At 38.1% G+C, this 17,500-nt stretch overlaps 1 protein-coding gene across 5 annotated transcripts in view; it reads left to right on the forward strand.

The window, feature by feature from the left end:
• LOC113569304 (B-cell receptor CD22-like) overlaps positions 1-17,500 on the forward strand; it is a 574,889-nt gene that overhangs the window by 504,459 nt on the left and 52,930 nt on the right. For 4 of the 5 annotated variants that reach the window (XM_035526113.1, XM_035526116.1, XM_035526114.1 and 1 more), the window contains one exon: positions 7,718-7,978. In XM_035526113.1, coding sequence (XP_035382006.1) covers positions 7,718-7,978 — 261 coding nt within the window. Of the gene's footprint in view, positions 1-7,717; positions 7,979-9,087; positions 9,545-10,401; positions 10,462-11,350; positions 11,493-11,949; positions 12,345-17,500 lie in introns of those variants that run through there. The other variant, XM_035526117.1, reaches the window with a different exon arrangement.

Raw genomic sequence — 17,500 nt, forward strand, 5'->3', positions numbered from 1 at the left:
ACCGCAGAAGGACATTACTGCTTGTTCTTAAGTCATTTCCTCCATTCTTTCCAGGCACTGTTGGATTTTACTATTTCATTCTGGTGGCCATAGTTTTAATTGTGGTTGGAATTGTGCTAGTTGTCCACAGAAGACTGAAAACGAGGTAGTTTTTTATGATTCATTTATACAGTCACAATTACATTTATCTGGTGTCTTAGTACTGGGCTAAAGTTAAACCCTAGCAGCACCTTTTAAGGTCTATTGTTACCTTTTTTCTTTTTTAATAGACCAGATTTCTGTCTCACATATTTATAGTCTGTTTGCTCTTCAATCTGTACATACTGATTTAATTTCAGACATGAAAACTCAGGAGGAGCTAAAAATACAAGTTCAGAGAACCCAACCCAGTGTAGGTAAGTCCAAAAGCTCCTCTGCAGTCATGTTTGTAATCATTTTAATACGGAAATGACTCATTCTGGGTTGAACTGTAGCAAAGGAAAATATGCACTTCAGTCAGACAAAAGTCTTATTACCTAGAAATAGTGTGGACACAATCTTTATGGCCATATTTTTTTCCTTGAATAATCTGAATATTTGTTGAATTCAGAAACAAGTTGTATATTTGAATACAAAAACACCCAGAGGAATCTGCCTCTTCAAGGAAAACGTTTCTGAATGTTCATAGTTTTCTGTCATTTTGATCATTAAAAAATCTACAAATATAAACTTAGACACTGTAAATAATGTGAAAAACAACAGAATTCATCAGATTATAAACAAATCTTATTTAAACAGTTAAATTAAATGTCTCTTGATTAACCTACTGAATGTATTCAGATGCTTCACTACTGCTCCATCGTCTACTACTAGGCCTCAGTCTTCCACTGACCTGCCCACTTTAGACCTTAATTCCAGTTAGACTGTACACAAAAAATAAATTAATCTATTTACTTTTCAAATTAATTTAACTAGAGAATATTAAAATTTTCATTTAACCTCGGTTTGATTTGCAAATGAATAATGTAAGAAGTAATTGCTTCATGCAAATGTATTGTTCTAACATTTTTCAACTGTGTATATGTACAGTACATATATTTTAAGTTATTACAATACTTAATTTTAATATGTTGTAGATGTTTTTTTCTAAGGAACACTGTTTTGTTTATTTAGGCAGAACATAGAGTCAAGTGGAACCCAGACCAACACCCAACAGATGATGATCAATCATTTGTATAACTTTGACATTATCTATACAAATACTGCATGTGGTGGGAATATTTACAATAACTCCATGGTGACTTCACAGGCTCCCAAGGTAGCAACAGCACACTGCCCAATAAAGACAATGCAATGTTAGTACAGCTAGTAATGTAGTGGTTTCTCAGTTCCAGTGCTGGGCCATCTGCCATGTTCTCTCTGCTCCAATTGATTTCTAAACTCATCATCTAATTATTGGGCCTTTCATAGTCTGAATCAGGTAGGCTGGGGCAGAGAAAATACAAACATTCAGAGCAGGGTGCCCCCCATATCTGGAACTGATGAACTCTAGTACTGAAGAAATTAGTGTTCCTCACATTCAACCCTGGAGAGTAAAAGCACTGTGTAGTTTACAGTTGACCCTGCTCAGACGCATCTATTAATTTTAAGTTTACTATTAAGTTTATTTTGTATGTATTAAGAACAGAGTCATGATGTTTTTTGTTTGATTGTTTGTTTCTTAGGATGACATGTCCAATATCTACCTGAAGGAATGATACTCTGCAAATATCCTGATGGCCTCAGCTGTCCATTTCTTCAGTACTCTTCAACCCAAAATGTTCAGAAATAGAATTCAGAGTATTGTGAACGGGGCAGGTGCGATGAGTAGTCCCTAGCAGGGGTGGGTGTGTCTCCCCTGCTAATTGGCTGACCAACCGTGACACATGGAGGCTTCAACATGCACAGAAAAGGGCAGTGCTAAATTAATGTGAATGTAGTATGGATATGTGTGCTTGCAAAGCACAAACCATGTCTAAAAATAACAAGAGAAGAATTGATCTGTTTCTTATACAACACTGCCCTATTTTTATTATGAACTACTTGCCATATGCTTAGTGCATATAATTGGATCATGACAGAGAATGGCACCAGTATGGTCATGTATTGATCAAATCTCAAAAATAAAGTGTAAAGTCGTCTGAGCCACTAACCACATTTAGTTCAAAGAAATAGGAAGTCAGAACTATGACAGAGTTCAGGAAGTCAAATATCTATCATTAAGTGTTTTGTTTAAAGAAAGTAACCAAAGGACAGATCTTTGTCACCGAGAGTGTGGTGTCTACAGCAGACAAGGGTAAGAAACATCAGCACAACAACAACCACCACAATAATAAAAATAATAATAATAATAATAATAATAATGATACTTTTCATATACTTTTCATTCTTCTGGAAGCCAGTGGACACAATAGGTATTCAACTTCATTTTTGGAAATGTTTTAATTTTACATGGGGCTATACAACTCTCTTTGGCTGTTCTGTGACTTAGCCCTTTCTGACTGAGTGCTTCCTGAATGACAGGAAACTCATATCTAAAAAGCAGAGTTAACGTGAGGCAGACGTTTCTCTTTCCTGCGATCATCGTCTTTGTAGACCTTTCACATACTTACTGGCTCATCTCTTCTGTGCTTTTAACACATGCCTTCAGTGTTCTATTGATTTCTGCTGTGGACAGCTGGATAATGCTATCCCAAAACAGATTTTCTGTGCAAATATTTTTGACATAAGGTATTTTTTACTCAAAATGTATAGTCATAAGCAAGTATAGGGTTAAATGAGGGGTTAATGCCCCGCTTTTAAGGAAAAAGTCAAATTTAGAAGAGAAACAAGGTTATAACATTTTTATTTTTTAATGCTATATAACAAGATGGTGGTATTTTAGTAGCAAGTAAATGCAGCAAAATTAACATTTAAAATATTCAAGTCTTAAAGTCTATAGTTTTTATCAGTAATAATGTAATAATACATTAAAGGGCTTAAACACATACAAAATGTTCTCATGATATAATGTAAAATCAAAAATGATATCACAGAAGACCAAACCCACCTCACTTAATGGATGAGATGTATGATAAGAGAAGATGTATCAGTAAATATTTCTGGAGTATATTTGCTTATAAATAATATGTTGAAAGGAAATCTGGTGACTTTTTTTTTTGTTGTGGATAAATGATTTCATGAGCGTATTAGCCATGGAGGCTTCAACATGCACAGAAAAGGGCAGTGCTAAATTAATGTGAATGTTGTATGGATATGTGTGCTTGCAAAGCACAAACCATGTCTAAAAATAACAAGAGAAGAATTGATCTGTTTCTTATACAACACTGCCCTATTTTTATTATGAACTACTTGCCATATGCTTAGTGCATATAATTGGATCATGACAGAGAATGGCACCAGTATGGTCATGTATTGATCAAATCTCAAAAATAAAGTGTAAAGTCGTCTGAGCCACTAACCACATTTAGTTCAAAGAAATAGGAAGTCAGAACTATGACAGAGTTCAGGAAGTCAAATATCTATCATTAAGTGTTTTGTTTAAAGAAAGTAACCAAAGGACAGGTCTTTGTCACTGAGAGTGTGGTGTCTACAGCAGACAAAGGTAAGAAACATCAGCACAACAACAACCACCACAATTATAATAATAATAATAATAATAATAATAATAATAATACTTTTCATAAGTTAAAACACAGCTCAAATGTTTTACAAACGTTTTGCAGTTGTGCACGTAAGACATGTATAGCCTATATAATAAAAATAAATCTACTATATACAATGTATATAAAAATGAAGTTGAATAAAAGTACATATCAAATTCAAAAGTGCTTCAAAAAGCACTTTCCTTGCATATGTGATAGAGGATCTAATCATATTTTCTGTGCACACTATAGCAGGGGGTTCTGCTCATCAACAGAAGAACATTTTAAGAAACACAACAAAAACAGAAGCCCACATGGCTCAGCTAACTTAAGAACATGACCAAAGGACTGGTATTTATTTGCCATCGCGTGTGGTGTCTACAGGAAGGAAGGTAAGAAACATCAACACAACAACAACAACTACAATAATAATAATAATAATAATAATAATAATAATAATAATAATAATAATAATAATATAAAAATACTAATAAGTAGAATGATATTTCATACATTAAAATGCAGAAGTAGTGCATTTGTGCAAATATATATATATATATATAAACAAACCAGACATAAACTGGTTTCACCATTTAGAGCTACAAAAAACAATTTCCCTGCATATGTGATAAAGGATCTGATGAGATTTTCTGTGGACACTATAGCAGGGTGGTTCTGCTTATTAACAGAAAAACATTCTAAGAAAAACAACAAAAACAGAAGCCCACATGGCTCAGCTAACATAACTAAAAGGTAACTAAAAACCAACAGTAATGAGGAATGCCTAAAACCTAGTCTAAGCTAATGCTGTTGACTGATGCTAATCCCCCAAAACAGGAACATGAAAACCACACTAGGCAAATAAGAAAATCAAGGCAAGATGCACTCAGACTTTATACAAGTGCGCTTTTACAGCTGTTTTGCATTGGTCAACGGAACACGCCATAGGTGCCAATATTGTTATGTTTCACACTCGTCTTAAAATTAATTCAACACAATTTTTTGTTCCATAGTGTTTGTTTAAAGCACCTTTTGCAGCAGTGACTGCTTTAACGCTTGCAAGCTTGATGCACTTTTCTGTTGGAAGTTTCTCCAATTAATTAAAAAATAGAACATTTAATTAAACAATAAGGAATAATAAAAGAAAGCAGATAAACACACCGAATTGATATACAAATAATTGTTTTAGATTGAGAAATTATTTTTGATCTGTTTTTTGAACCTGGTGAGACTGTTCCAGAATTATACTGTATATGTGTTGGAAAACTGATCTAGGCTGAGGGTCTGAAATTCTAATGAAAAATGTGTAGACCTTGTTGTACTGAAACCTGTTTGTAAAGCATGGTGGCAGCTCAGTGGTTTAAGCTGTTTGTTTTTGGTCTTGTAATTAGAAGTTCACACCCCACCACCAAGCTGCAACTGTTTGGCCCCTGATCAAAGTTATATTCAGTCTTAAATGTAAAGGAGTCCAAAAGAAGAGTATGAGAAAATAAACAGGAATATTTGGTTAATTTCATAAATATTTATATATCAGAAATTCTGAAAATGTGGATGAAAGTGTACATAATTAACTAAAGACATCATTCTAACAAACCATTTCTATAGAATATGTAAAGAGATTTTATTACTTTTGAAAGTACTGACCTGGATAATATTACAGTAAGATAAGTACTAACATAGTTTCTCATGAATGAGTATACCAAGAAATTTAGTACAGTGGACCTGTGTTCATATTGAATTAGAAATATAAACTGGGGGGAGTGTATCAATAGATACAGATTATACAACTAAGATTGCTTAGTAGTGTTTTAGTGATTGTTTCTGTATCAACTGGGAAGAAGTTTGGTTTTCACCTGCATTACAGTGTCTTATAGAATATAGTTACAGAATGAAAGCAAGCACTCCGTCACTGAGATGCAAACTGAATTGGGTTGGGAATGGCTTAGAAAAAGAATCACCACCTGCCAGTACAAGCAGAATGTACAACTTCCACCATGTTTTTCCATCTCTTATCTAGGTTACAGTGTGCAGTAATGGACAGAGTGATTAAACTCTTTCTAACAGGTAAAGATCAACAGACCATGCTTTTACCTGTCTGTGAATGCGATGATGAATGTCCCATGTTATGCCCCACAGAGTAGAAAACTTACTCAGAATGTTCACTGTAGGTTATTGATATATTCATCAGTAGTCAGTAAAGGAGGACAGTGCGCAGTGAAACTCACAGACTGCATATCCCCTCATATCCGCAAGACTTTCTGTAAAAGCAGCAATGACCAACAGAGACAGAGTAAGCGTCCAGCAGGGTGGAGATAAGATGCAACTCAAGGATGGTAACAAGTTCAACATCAAAAAGTACAACAGACTGTACTTCTTGAACATTGTACAATGTATTATAGAAAGTGCAAGGACGAGCTGAAGTTACAGGCCTACAGCAATGCTGATTAGGCAGCAGACAGGCGAGATAGTGTTTCAGTCTAAGTAAAACAGATGGTTTGATTTCATGGAAAACTAAGAAACAACCAACAGTTGCACAAATGTTAAGCGGAGTATATGGCCATTACTGCTACTGCACAGGTGGGTATATACCTCATTCAGTTACTTGCTGGACTTGATAGTGAAACTCACCATATGACAATGAAAATCTACAAGGTTAATCAAGGTGCAATTGCATTAACACAAGAGCTTGTAAGCAGACAGAGGTGCAAGCACATTGATAAGTATAACTTTATCAGAGCTACGTTGAGTAATGAGAAAATTTCTTTGACATTATATTTAACAGAAGAAATGGTCGTTGAAAGGGTATGTTTCCCAGTTCAGAAGCTGAGACCCCCCCTTTCAATTTGAGTCAAGTTGTTAAGGAGAATGTTGCCATCGTCACAGTCCCTTGCAAGTGAATTATTTCTTGTCACCAATCTACTATCCAAAGTGCACGTCAACAAGCTGAATAAACTCTGCACTCTATCCTGTCTCCCAGCTTCACTCCTGAGCTGCTCATGTCGATGCTCAAAGGTGCGGGTGCCAAAATCCGTTACAGCCATCAAAGGAACCTGTGTGGTTGTGCCGTGCAGTACCACATCTCACACATATGCGACTTGGTACAAGTATCAGCGCTATGGATACCCTCCAGTATATTCTAAAGACACCAAAGATATAATAAATCAGTTTAGAGAAAGGCCATCACTCCTGGGAAATACTATGCAGGGAAACTGTAGCCTAAAGATTGACAATGTTCGCCAAGAGGATGGAGGAATAAGTGTGTATGTATGGATCAATCCTCACAACATATATGGAGATTACACAGAGATAAAAGTCTGTGAGTACACAAGGAGAAACAATGTTCAAAACCTACACGCAGACAAGTTTATTAAGTAAATTTAATAAATAATTATGAAAATAATTATGACTTTGGCCCAGGTAATCATATTGACCACTGATTTTAACATTTGTATTTTTCATACAGTGGCACCTTCAGAGACTCGCATTTCTGTAGAAAGCCCACAAGTGGAGGGAACGCTTTTCCAAGCCAAATGCACAGTCCGGCACTCCTGTCCAGTGTCTCCACCTCTGCTGGAATGGCTGGGCCTGTCTTCTGTTTCTAATGAGGTGACCACTACACAGGACTCGGGTGGCTTGTGGGTTTCTGTGGCACACGCTCAGTTCAATGCCAGCCGTCGAGACCATGGTAAAAGGCTCACATGCAGGAGAATGTCAGATGGAAACACTGCGACTGGTGATGCACTTAACATCTTATGTGAGTAAAGACTACGCTAATGTTTTCCTCATTTTACATTATCTAAACGTTTTGAAAAATGTAAATTAAATATCAGGTTGGGTGGTAGGGGGATTGATGAGAATAAATTTAATTCATCGTTAAAAATAAAACCACATTAAAAATGCAACAAAGAATGCCAGAGCATTTCAAACCATCAAATGAACTGCTAAACTCTAATTGAGATAAACTCTGTATTGTATCCTTGCATAATCTAGTTTGTGGACTATATGAAATAAGGCTTTATGAATATATATAGTTTATATTAAATTCATTTCTGCAGATGCCCCAACAAATGTGAACATACATACCAGTGGAACAACGCCTGTGGTTGAGGGTAGTAACATCTCATTAACATGTAGTAGTGACAGCAACCCTCCAGTGGCCAGCTATGAGTGGCGCATCATCCAAATGAATAGCACCATTAAGCACAAGACAAGAAGTTTATTGCTTCAAGAGGTCAGACGAGATATGAAAATCTCCTGCATTGCCCATAACTCCATCGGACTGGGTGAATCAGACCAACTGTCTCTGAATGTCCATTGTGAGTAGCTGGTGCATTTACTTTTTCAACGTGCTTTGCTGCTATCACAGTTGACACCTGTTGAGCAAACGCTGTCAAACAACAGTTCTTACAGGCCACATTATTACACTGATATATTCTTTAGATTATTTAACACAATAGATTCAATAAAATCTCAATATCAATTCCTTTATTTTGTACATCAGGTATGTTATGGGGAAGAAATCCCTAAATTGATGTGTGTCTGTTCTGAATTGTAGTCTGACACCTCAGCCTCAGGGAATTATTACACTATTTTACGTACTTTGGAATGACTCATGGTAAGAGATGATTGGACACATGGACCTGCTCAATCTACTCTCATATACTGTGTTAGAATTACTGCACATGTTTTAATCATGGGAGGGTTGATTTATATCTTCGAGAGATAAGATGTGCATGTCCATAATCCATCAAGCATTCATAAAAGAGTCACTCTTGGTCAAGTGAACTGTTTGTTGACCGTGGTCTTTGTTAACATCTCTCCAGAGACTCTCTGTAACTGTACTGTCACTATTGTGTCATACCAGAAGCTTCAGTACTTCCTGCCCCTTTAACTCTTTGTTAGTGGACTGGGTGTTACAATATATTCATACAGTCTTATAGTAACAGAGTTTGTTACTTAATCGTGCTGCTATAGACATTTACATTTATGGCATTTAGCTGACTGAGTACAACCTGAGCAATTGAGGGTTAAGGGTTTTGCTCAGGGACCCAACAGTGGCAACTTGGCAGTCATGGGGCTTGAACCAGCAACCTTCCAATTATAAGTCAAGTACCTTAATCACTGGCTGTATGCACTCAATGCACGTCTAAACAGATCTGAAAATTAATGCCCCAGAAACAGAATCTATATGTGAGGGACTTTTTGCTTTGAGATGACAAGGGAAACATGAAAGTCTCTTGCAAGTATTTTGCTGTGGCCCCATGATTCTTTGTCCTTCTAGAGCCAGACTGTGGCTGTAATAACACCAGTGTGTCATGCAAACCTTCACTGCCTCTTGCCCCTTTAAACGTGGGATATTGGGTTGGGTGCCACAGCAGTAAGATTTTGTGATTGTGTTGCTGATGACTTTGTCTCCGTGTCTCAGTCCCTCCCACCATCCTGCCAGACTCAGCCTGCTGGGAGAGGGAAGGATCTCTGCACTGCATGTGCTGGGTGGAGGCGGAGCCAAACGCCAGCATCTCCTGGACTGTTGATGGAAGAAGTGCTCTCCTTCCTCACTTCAACATGACAAATAACTATGCGGGAAGGACGACATTGTCAGTGATGGCAGGGCCACCGGGCCACTTTGTAACTTGTGAGGCAGCAAACTACTTGGGCAATGACACTTACCAGATGTCTGGCTTTCCACAGCTGGCACAAGGTACTGGATACTTCTCACTTGTATGTAGGGGAAACCGCAGAAGGACATTGCTGCTTGTTCTTAAGTCATTTCCTCCATTCTTTCCAGCCACTGTTGGATTTACCTATTTCATTCTGGCGGCCATAGTTTTAATTGTCCTTGGAATTGTTGTGCTAGGTGTCCACAGAAGAATGAAAAAGAGGTAGTTTTGCATGATTTGTTTATTCAGTCACAATGTAAGGGGCGGTGCCATGCTGAGGCCCCCTCTGGCCACGAGTCAGGTACACCACTAATCAGGCTTAATGCCCAACAGCTGTGCTAGGCCTATATAAGCCCAGTGACTCAGTCACCAAAGTTCTGAGCAAAGTGCCTAGCTGGTAACTTTGGGTATTGAGGTCTGTGAGCCCTTGTGCTGTACCTCACTTCTGTGCTGTGAGGGTGTACCTGCTTTTACATGTTCCCTCCCCTCTCCAGTTTTCCCCCTCAAATCTGTCTCTCTCCTAAGGCTCCCCTTAGCCATTACCGTTTCTCCCTGTTTTCTGGTATCGGGGCTGCCCTCTTTCCCGTGGCATCCTTGGTTCTCCCTTTTCCCACGCTCGGCATGGTGTTTAGTTTTTCTTTCCTTCTAGATTTGTCATCTTCCATTCCTTTGAAGAGCGATTATACGTGCAGGTGGTTTTTTGGCCGCCGCAGTCTAGCAGGTGTGCGTTCACCTCGCAACACAATGGCTGGGGTTCGACTCCCCCCTTTGGTTGTTTACTTTACTTTTCTTCTTTACCTGTTCTAACTGTTCTGCACACGGGCCCACCATTAGAGCATGATTGCTCTCCCAGTAGGCTGTCGATGTCATCACCTTGCTGGGTTCGAACTGACCTTACATACAATTACGTTTATCTGGTATCTTAGTACTGAGCTAAACTTAAAACCCAGCAGCACCTTCAATAGAGTAGTAGATTTAAAAAGGGAGGAACAGACCTTTTTCATTAAGCTTAAAAGTTCTCTTATGCATTAGTTTTCTCTCACATATTTACAGGACTCTTCAATCTGCTTTCACTTCAGACATGAACACTCGAGAGGAGCTAAAAATACAAGAAGTTCTGAGAACACAAGCCAGTGTAGGTGAGTCCAAAAGTTCCTCACCAATCATTTTAATGATTGTAGAATGAAAATTAAACATTCTGATGCACATGCGTTTGAACAATGGGGAAGGAAAAAACATGCACTTCAGTCAGGCAAAAAAATGTTTTATTATCATGAAATAAACAAAGCGTGAACACAGACTTTATGGCTATATTTTATTCCTTGAATAATTTGGATATCTGTTGAGTTCAGAAACACACTGCTTATTTGAATGCAAATGTCCAGAGGTTTAGCGTCCTGTGTATGGGTGGTCTGGGGTGGGTGTTGTCCACCTAGGGGAATCACCCCATACAAGGAAAACTAAGCTTTTTTTTTAGTGTTCATAGTTTTCTGTAATTTTGACATCAATTATCATCAATGGTCATCGATGGTCATCAAATGCTCAGCTTTCCTATTAGCCATTTTGAAGGTGTGAGTGTGCTACGTCAGTGTTTCCCCTTTACAATATTGCCAAATCATGACATTTCTTCACATATGCTGTACAGACAGTTGAAGGGGGGCCCTTTACAATAAGGAAAACAGTTCCCTGGGGTCTTAGTGAAATGTCTGATATTTTTTGGACCAAATACTACCAGGATCATCCAGCACAACATGCTTCTCTGTCTGTCCAAACAACCCTGTTCATAACTATTTGTTTGAGTGCCTGTTCCTTTAAATGATAATGAGCCACCACTCAACTACAGAATGATTAACATTTTCATTTAATCTAGGATTGTTTTTCAAATTAAAAATACAAGTAAGTGCTTCATCCAGATGCATTATGTTTTAACATTTTTCATCTGTGTATATTTAAATGAGCTTTATAGTATGTGTTCTGTCATGGATTTGTTTTTAAAGACACATCTAAGGAACTGCTTTGTTTGTTTAGACAGAACATAGAGTCAAATGGAACCCAGACCAAGGTCCGGCAGAAGACCTATGAATGGCACAAGGATGACAACGTCTATGCAAATGATGTATCGGGTGGGCATATTTGGAGTACCGCCATGGTGACTTCACAGGCTCCCGAGGTAGCAACAGCACACTGCCCCCTAAAGACAAAGTAATGCCTCTACAGTTATTAATGTAGTTGTTTCTCAGTCCCAGTGCTGGACCATGGGCCATGCTGTCTTCGCTCCAACTGATTTCTAAACTCATCTTCTAATTATTAGGCCTTTCATGGTCTGAATCTTCATAAAGTCTATCTAGTGTGTATTAAGAACAGACCTATTTTACATATTAGTACTGGTAGGATGCCAGTCCAAAATGGAGGAGTGAGATTAGAACCTAGAAATAATAGTTTACAGTGATCACCAATCATACCTAAAGAGTCTTGTGAATATTTCATAACAGCTGTTCAGTTTATTTATTAATGTGGGCTATTTCTGGGCACCTCAGAGCAAAAAAAACAACAACAACAACAAATGGGGGGGAATGTATTTGTAATGATGCAGGTTTTGTGTTGATATACTGATGGTGTAAGTCATGGATGAGATGGCAAGTATCTACCTGAATGAATGTTACACTTGATGGCCTTGCATGTCCATTGCTAAGCTTCAGTATGCTTCACACCAAAATATTCTGCATTCACTGATGTCTGGGATTTTAATATTCCATGTCAGAGCTGAGTATCTGCACATTCTGCAATCTGCAAACATAAAGTTAACATTCTCTCAAATAAAAAAAAATTCTTGATTTTGTGCATATTTATATTTCTACATAAATCAAAATCTAAAATAAATAAAATATATATTCAGCGCAGTGCAAATGAAGAAAAAAACAGCTGAAGTTGTCCATCTGTGTCTTTCTGTGATCCACCTTGCAATCTGTCACAAGGTCTGTCAAAATAAGATGTAGGAATAAATGCCTTAGCATTGTAACAATAAGCCTCTTGGTACCGTCATTCCTTTAAATGAAGGGAAGTCACCCTAAACTTGTCAACAATCCAATCTGCAAATTCTGCTTGTCCTAAATAAGTCACAATGATGCCCATTTTTATACAGCGTGAGTCCTAATAATCCCCTCTTGTGCCAGTCACTGTTCATACTTATACTCTACTATGTTAGGTCTGAGGTGCTCTGTTCTTCCACACTGTCATGATCAGTGATCATGATTTATTGCACCTTCTAGGCCTAGTGACTAGGCGATCCTACTGCATATCACCTCTTCAGTATACTGAGTTCCATCTGACTGGTGCCATAGTAGAGCAGTGCTTTCTTAAAGCGTCTGCTGAAATGCCTTCGGCCACCAGAGGGCCATACAGCGTCCTACTGCTACAGTGCAATAGGTGGCAGGAAAACTGACAATTCCCATTCCACAACAGTATAATATCTTAACTCTGATCCATCTTTGTGCATTTGGATTTCTATCTATGGAACCTGTATTTCCTATTAACTTCAGAAATGATTCTTTTTTTTATTTTGGAGTCTGAGTTTTGAGCTCTAACTCTGGCTGATCTCATATACATTTCAGTTTATCTTTACTGTAGCAAAGTAGGGACTGATGCCAAATGTTCTCACTGAAATCTGTCTTTACTCAGTCATAAGATTTCCTCCATTGGCTTTGTTCAAACCAACTTGACTGATACTAAACAACAGAACAACAAAAAGCATCAAATGTGTCTTTGACAATGGTATAACAAGGTTTCCAAACTGTCAATTGCACTTGGTTTTAAACAATTTTATTGACTACATGTTACATTCACCTTGATAAGAACAAAAATATTCACTCACCTAAGTAAGCTTAAAGCCAATATCTGGTCTTCGATCTTCCAAAGTTCACACATGTTACTCCACTGCTGCGCTCCCTTCATTGGCTCCCTGTAGCTGCACGTATCAGATTCAAAACCTTGATGTTTGCCTACAAAGCCAAAAATGGACCAGCCCCCTCATACACAAGGTCAATGGTCAAAGCCCGATCCGTACCTCGAGTACTTCGAACCTCAAGTACGGCTAGGCTTGAAATACCTTGCTTCAGGTCTCATGGACGACAAGCATTGAGACTATTTTCTGTCCTGGCTCCAAGATGGTGGAATGAACTCCCGCTTGCTGTCTGGACAGCAGAATCCCTTGCAGTCTTCAAACGCAGACTGAAGACCCATCTATTTGCAGAATATTTAAAGGACAACTATTATTATTATACAACTATTATTTAAAGGTGGGGTGGGGGGTTACAAGTTTGCAGTTAGTAAAGATGACCCCTTAGTTCAGTTCAGTTAGCTTTACTGGCATGACCATAAGCACTTACAATATTGCCAAATCAGTATTACAACATGAATTGTTCTATTGTAATCCATAACCCGACAATCACAATCACAATCCAAACTTTTCTTTTTTTACCAGTATTTACGGCCCTAACAAAGATGAATCAGCTTTTATTTTTCATGATTTCTGTTCACAACTAATGAACTGTTCTGGATTGTAATACAGTTTGGGACTCTAATACTGACAATCTAATATTCCTCCCTCTATCAAAATATGACATTTAATTGAAGTTATAAAACCATGTGTGAAGATCACAAAACTCACTGACAAAATAATTTTTTTTTCCCCTCACAGGTAACTATTGCTGTAGCTGATGTTTGTAAAATGTAAATGTACCCAATTATCATTTCAGTACATTCTGGCAAACCATATTCGAGACCTTTTCTAGGATATTTAATAAGGCAGTAGAGCCATCATCTCTCATTGCATTGTTTGGTGTGGCTCCAACAGGCACCCATCTTTGTAAGGGGGAACTGTTATGCTCACCTTCTGCTCTCTCTTTGCCAGGGGTATGATCTTGTTTAAAGTCTAAGTACCAAATGGACCTCCCTGAAGATTTCACATTATCTTAGCTACTGCAAAAATGCATATGTGAATTAAAATGAAAATATGTTCACTTTAAAAATGACAAATTCAAGTAAATTTTGACGGAAAAACCCTATGTTGCACTGGAAATTCCAGAACGTTTCCGAGTGAAGTCATTGGTGGACATCAGTGAAAAAAGCCGCGCACAAACACCATTATGACTGACTTGGACTGCGAATTTTCCAGTGCTGGTTCTTCAGATTCCGAAGACATTTTTTTAATTCGATGAAGATTATGAATCTGCAGTGACAATGTGGTGGACTGAATATCATCAATAGTGAAATTCAACCATTTATATTTTAGCTAGAGATGGAAGAAGATACTCCAGAGAGCAATGAACAACCTGACCCAGTAGACAGAACTGGGAATTCCAACTGGTAAAAACCTTTATATTGGCCATTATTCTGAAAACTAATTCTAAAAGTAAAAACTATTACTAAATGTAATCTTGTCTATTAACAATCGCCAACTTCCCGGCTCACCAGATAGAGATGGGGGGTGGGGGGTTATGTCTGGTAAGAGACTTGTGTGGGGTTGGGCTTGTTTGCTTTCAACTAACTGAGAAATCTGTATATGACCTTGTATTCTGTCCCTGATTTTAGAGTTAATGTTATGCCTCTAATAGTTGGCTGCCTTGTATATACAGTTTTAGCCTGCTCTGTTTGTTTGTTTTGTTGGCCTTGGTCCCTCCTGATGTTGTAACACTAGTTCCCTGTATAGTTGTATGTTATTCCAACACTTTGTAATACATTTGCTGTGCACCGTATTCACTTTGTCCGTTTTGTTTGTCATATCACGCACCAGTCGCTCGGACACTCCTGCCTAGACTGAGATGTAACAGCCTTGAAATGCATGCATTATCATTTCCTTCTCTTTTGCATGGCTGACTTCAGTGAATGTCTAGTGCTAACTCCATACATTGACAAAAAAACAAAAACAAAATCATAACCCTGAAATAAACTGACGAAGTGTTAACCACACAAGTGTTTGGGTGTTTGGAAAGATGCTGGTTAATTATGGGAAATGCAGCTAACTAGATAAATAATGAACATTAGAAATTCATTAGAAAATTAGCTATTAATGACAATAGCTAGCTATCTAAGCGCAAACATTCAGTTATTGTTATTGCTGTAAAAGCGATCTGTGTTGAATTCAAATTCATAAGATACTCTATAAATCTCCCTAATACAACTACATGCAGTAGTTTTAGCCTAGTATGGCACCAAGCTTCGAAAGTCTGTTAGTTAGCTAATGTAATCTAAAATAGGCAAAGTAATTGAGTATGAGAAAGGTGCTATATAAATGTAAATAATAATAATAATAATAATTGCACTTACCCTGTTTACTTCCATTCACACAGAGTCTCATGAACACCTCTCTTTAACAAGTTTCTTTAAATTCCCATATTGTTAGAAAAGCAGCAGCTCAAGTTATCGTGTGAGCGTGGCTTTCCACATCCCACAGTTGTGGTAAAGAACTACTGCTAACGAAATAAGCGAATGATCCTTTCCAATGTGCCCTTTTAACTTGGACAAACTTTGTCCATTTTTAAAATATTTATGGATCTTTGGACTATTAGTGCACGGGATTCCCACTATACATTGAATTTTTGCAGCCAAAGACAACACAGCCTTTTGTCATTTTGTATCATCTTTAATTGAACTTGAGTTTCTTGAGTTGCTGTCCACCATCACACGGATGACATTTATGACAGAATCTGAAAAACACAATTTTTAAGCCGTATTACTTGAATTTGTAAAAAAAAAATAAAATAAAATAAATAAATAATAATAAAAAAAAAAAATAAAGTTTTCTAACTATCGATAATCACAGGTTAGATACTCAGCTTTCGCTGCAGTTATGTGTTATACACTTTCATATCAGCTGGTGCTTAGCCATTAAATGGAAAGATTCTACTCCACCCAGATACAGCCACTGTGTCAGGGACGTCATCTGCCATTTCAAATTGGAGATCAGATACACCGTCAGAGAAGTTTAATTTATATTTCTTTTATTCTATACAATATCATTTTGTTTTGTGTATGGTACTTTGGTGTTGGTTACTGGTAGTAGGAATTGGCTGCCACATTTGTTGGGTGGGGGTTTTTGCTTCTGTTTATGTGTAGGTAGTGAGGGTAGTCGTTTGTATGTTTCTTTTTTGTTAGGATTATATAGTGTGTGTTTATTTTTTTCATTCGTATGGGTCTCGTTTGTTGTTTTGGCCTGGGTCACTTCCGAAGCAATTACAGCAGTTTGTTTACTTGTTTCTAAATATTAACCTCTGTACTACACACTAGTACACCAAAGAAGAGACTACCATTTGTGCTTCCGTTTCTTTTTGTCATTCTTTACCAGGGGCATTCTCCATTCCGTTAGGCGTTTATCGTTGCTTTTCGCTGGTACGGCCTCCAAGCCTAGACGGAGGTTCATAACAGTTGGCGGCTCCTCCAATACGCGCATTGTAACGGTCAGTAATTTGCGTACCGTCTCCTTAAGTTACGTTTACGTAAAAGGCGTGTGCATGTAGCCCACGCAGAGGAGTTTTTGGTTGGTACTATACGTGACGGGCATTACTGGACCCAGCTCTTCTTTTGTCATTATTTACTTCTTTAGTAACGCGTTATGAGCTTTGGACGTCTCCACAACTCATGTATGAGCTGTTTACAATACTCCAAGAGCGAGCCTAGGTGGCGTGGCGAATAAACCAGCAAGATTACTACAAAACTGAGTGAGTGTGGCTCACGTCTACACCGCATGCTTCACAGGCTTCTCTATACCGGTCCCAAAGCTCTGCTCATCTGGGGTGGAGTGTAACTTAAATAGCACTAACTCCAAGCGTTACAGTATCCAGTCGTGCTCCAGCCCCATCGTATCCTTTGTTTTGATCAGTGTGTTGCTATTTTCAGAAGAGAAAGTTGCTGTTCGTCCTGAATTGCCAGTGAATGGCGTTTCCTTTATACTTGGGAACGGCATAGCTTGTGGTATCGCGTTCCCTGTACCCGAAGTGGTGGAAAACCCTGTTGACTCGGAGCCTGACTTGAGTGCTGACCCGTGCTCAGACATGCACGTTAGGTGATGTTCAGACACTTTCGCGTGTAATCCTTCTGATGATTTGGCTGTTTCTGAGTCTGTTCGTGAACCTGACCCTACTGTACCTGATCCGATCATTGCGCCTCACCTGATGCCATTAA

This window comes from Electrophorus electricus, chromosome 5 (genome assembly GCF_013358815.1).
Source record: "Electrophorus electricus isolate fEleEle1 chromosome 5, fEleEle1.pri, whole genome shotgun sequence".
In the NCBI taxonomy this organism is placed as follows: domain Eukaryota; kingdom Metazoa; phylum Chordata; class Actinopteri; order Gymnotiformes; family Gymnotidae; genus Electrophorus; species Electrophorus electricus.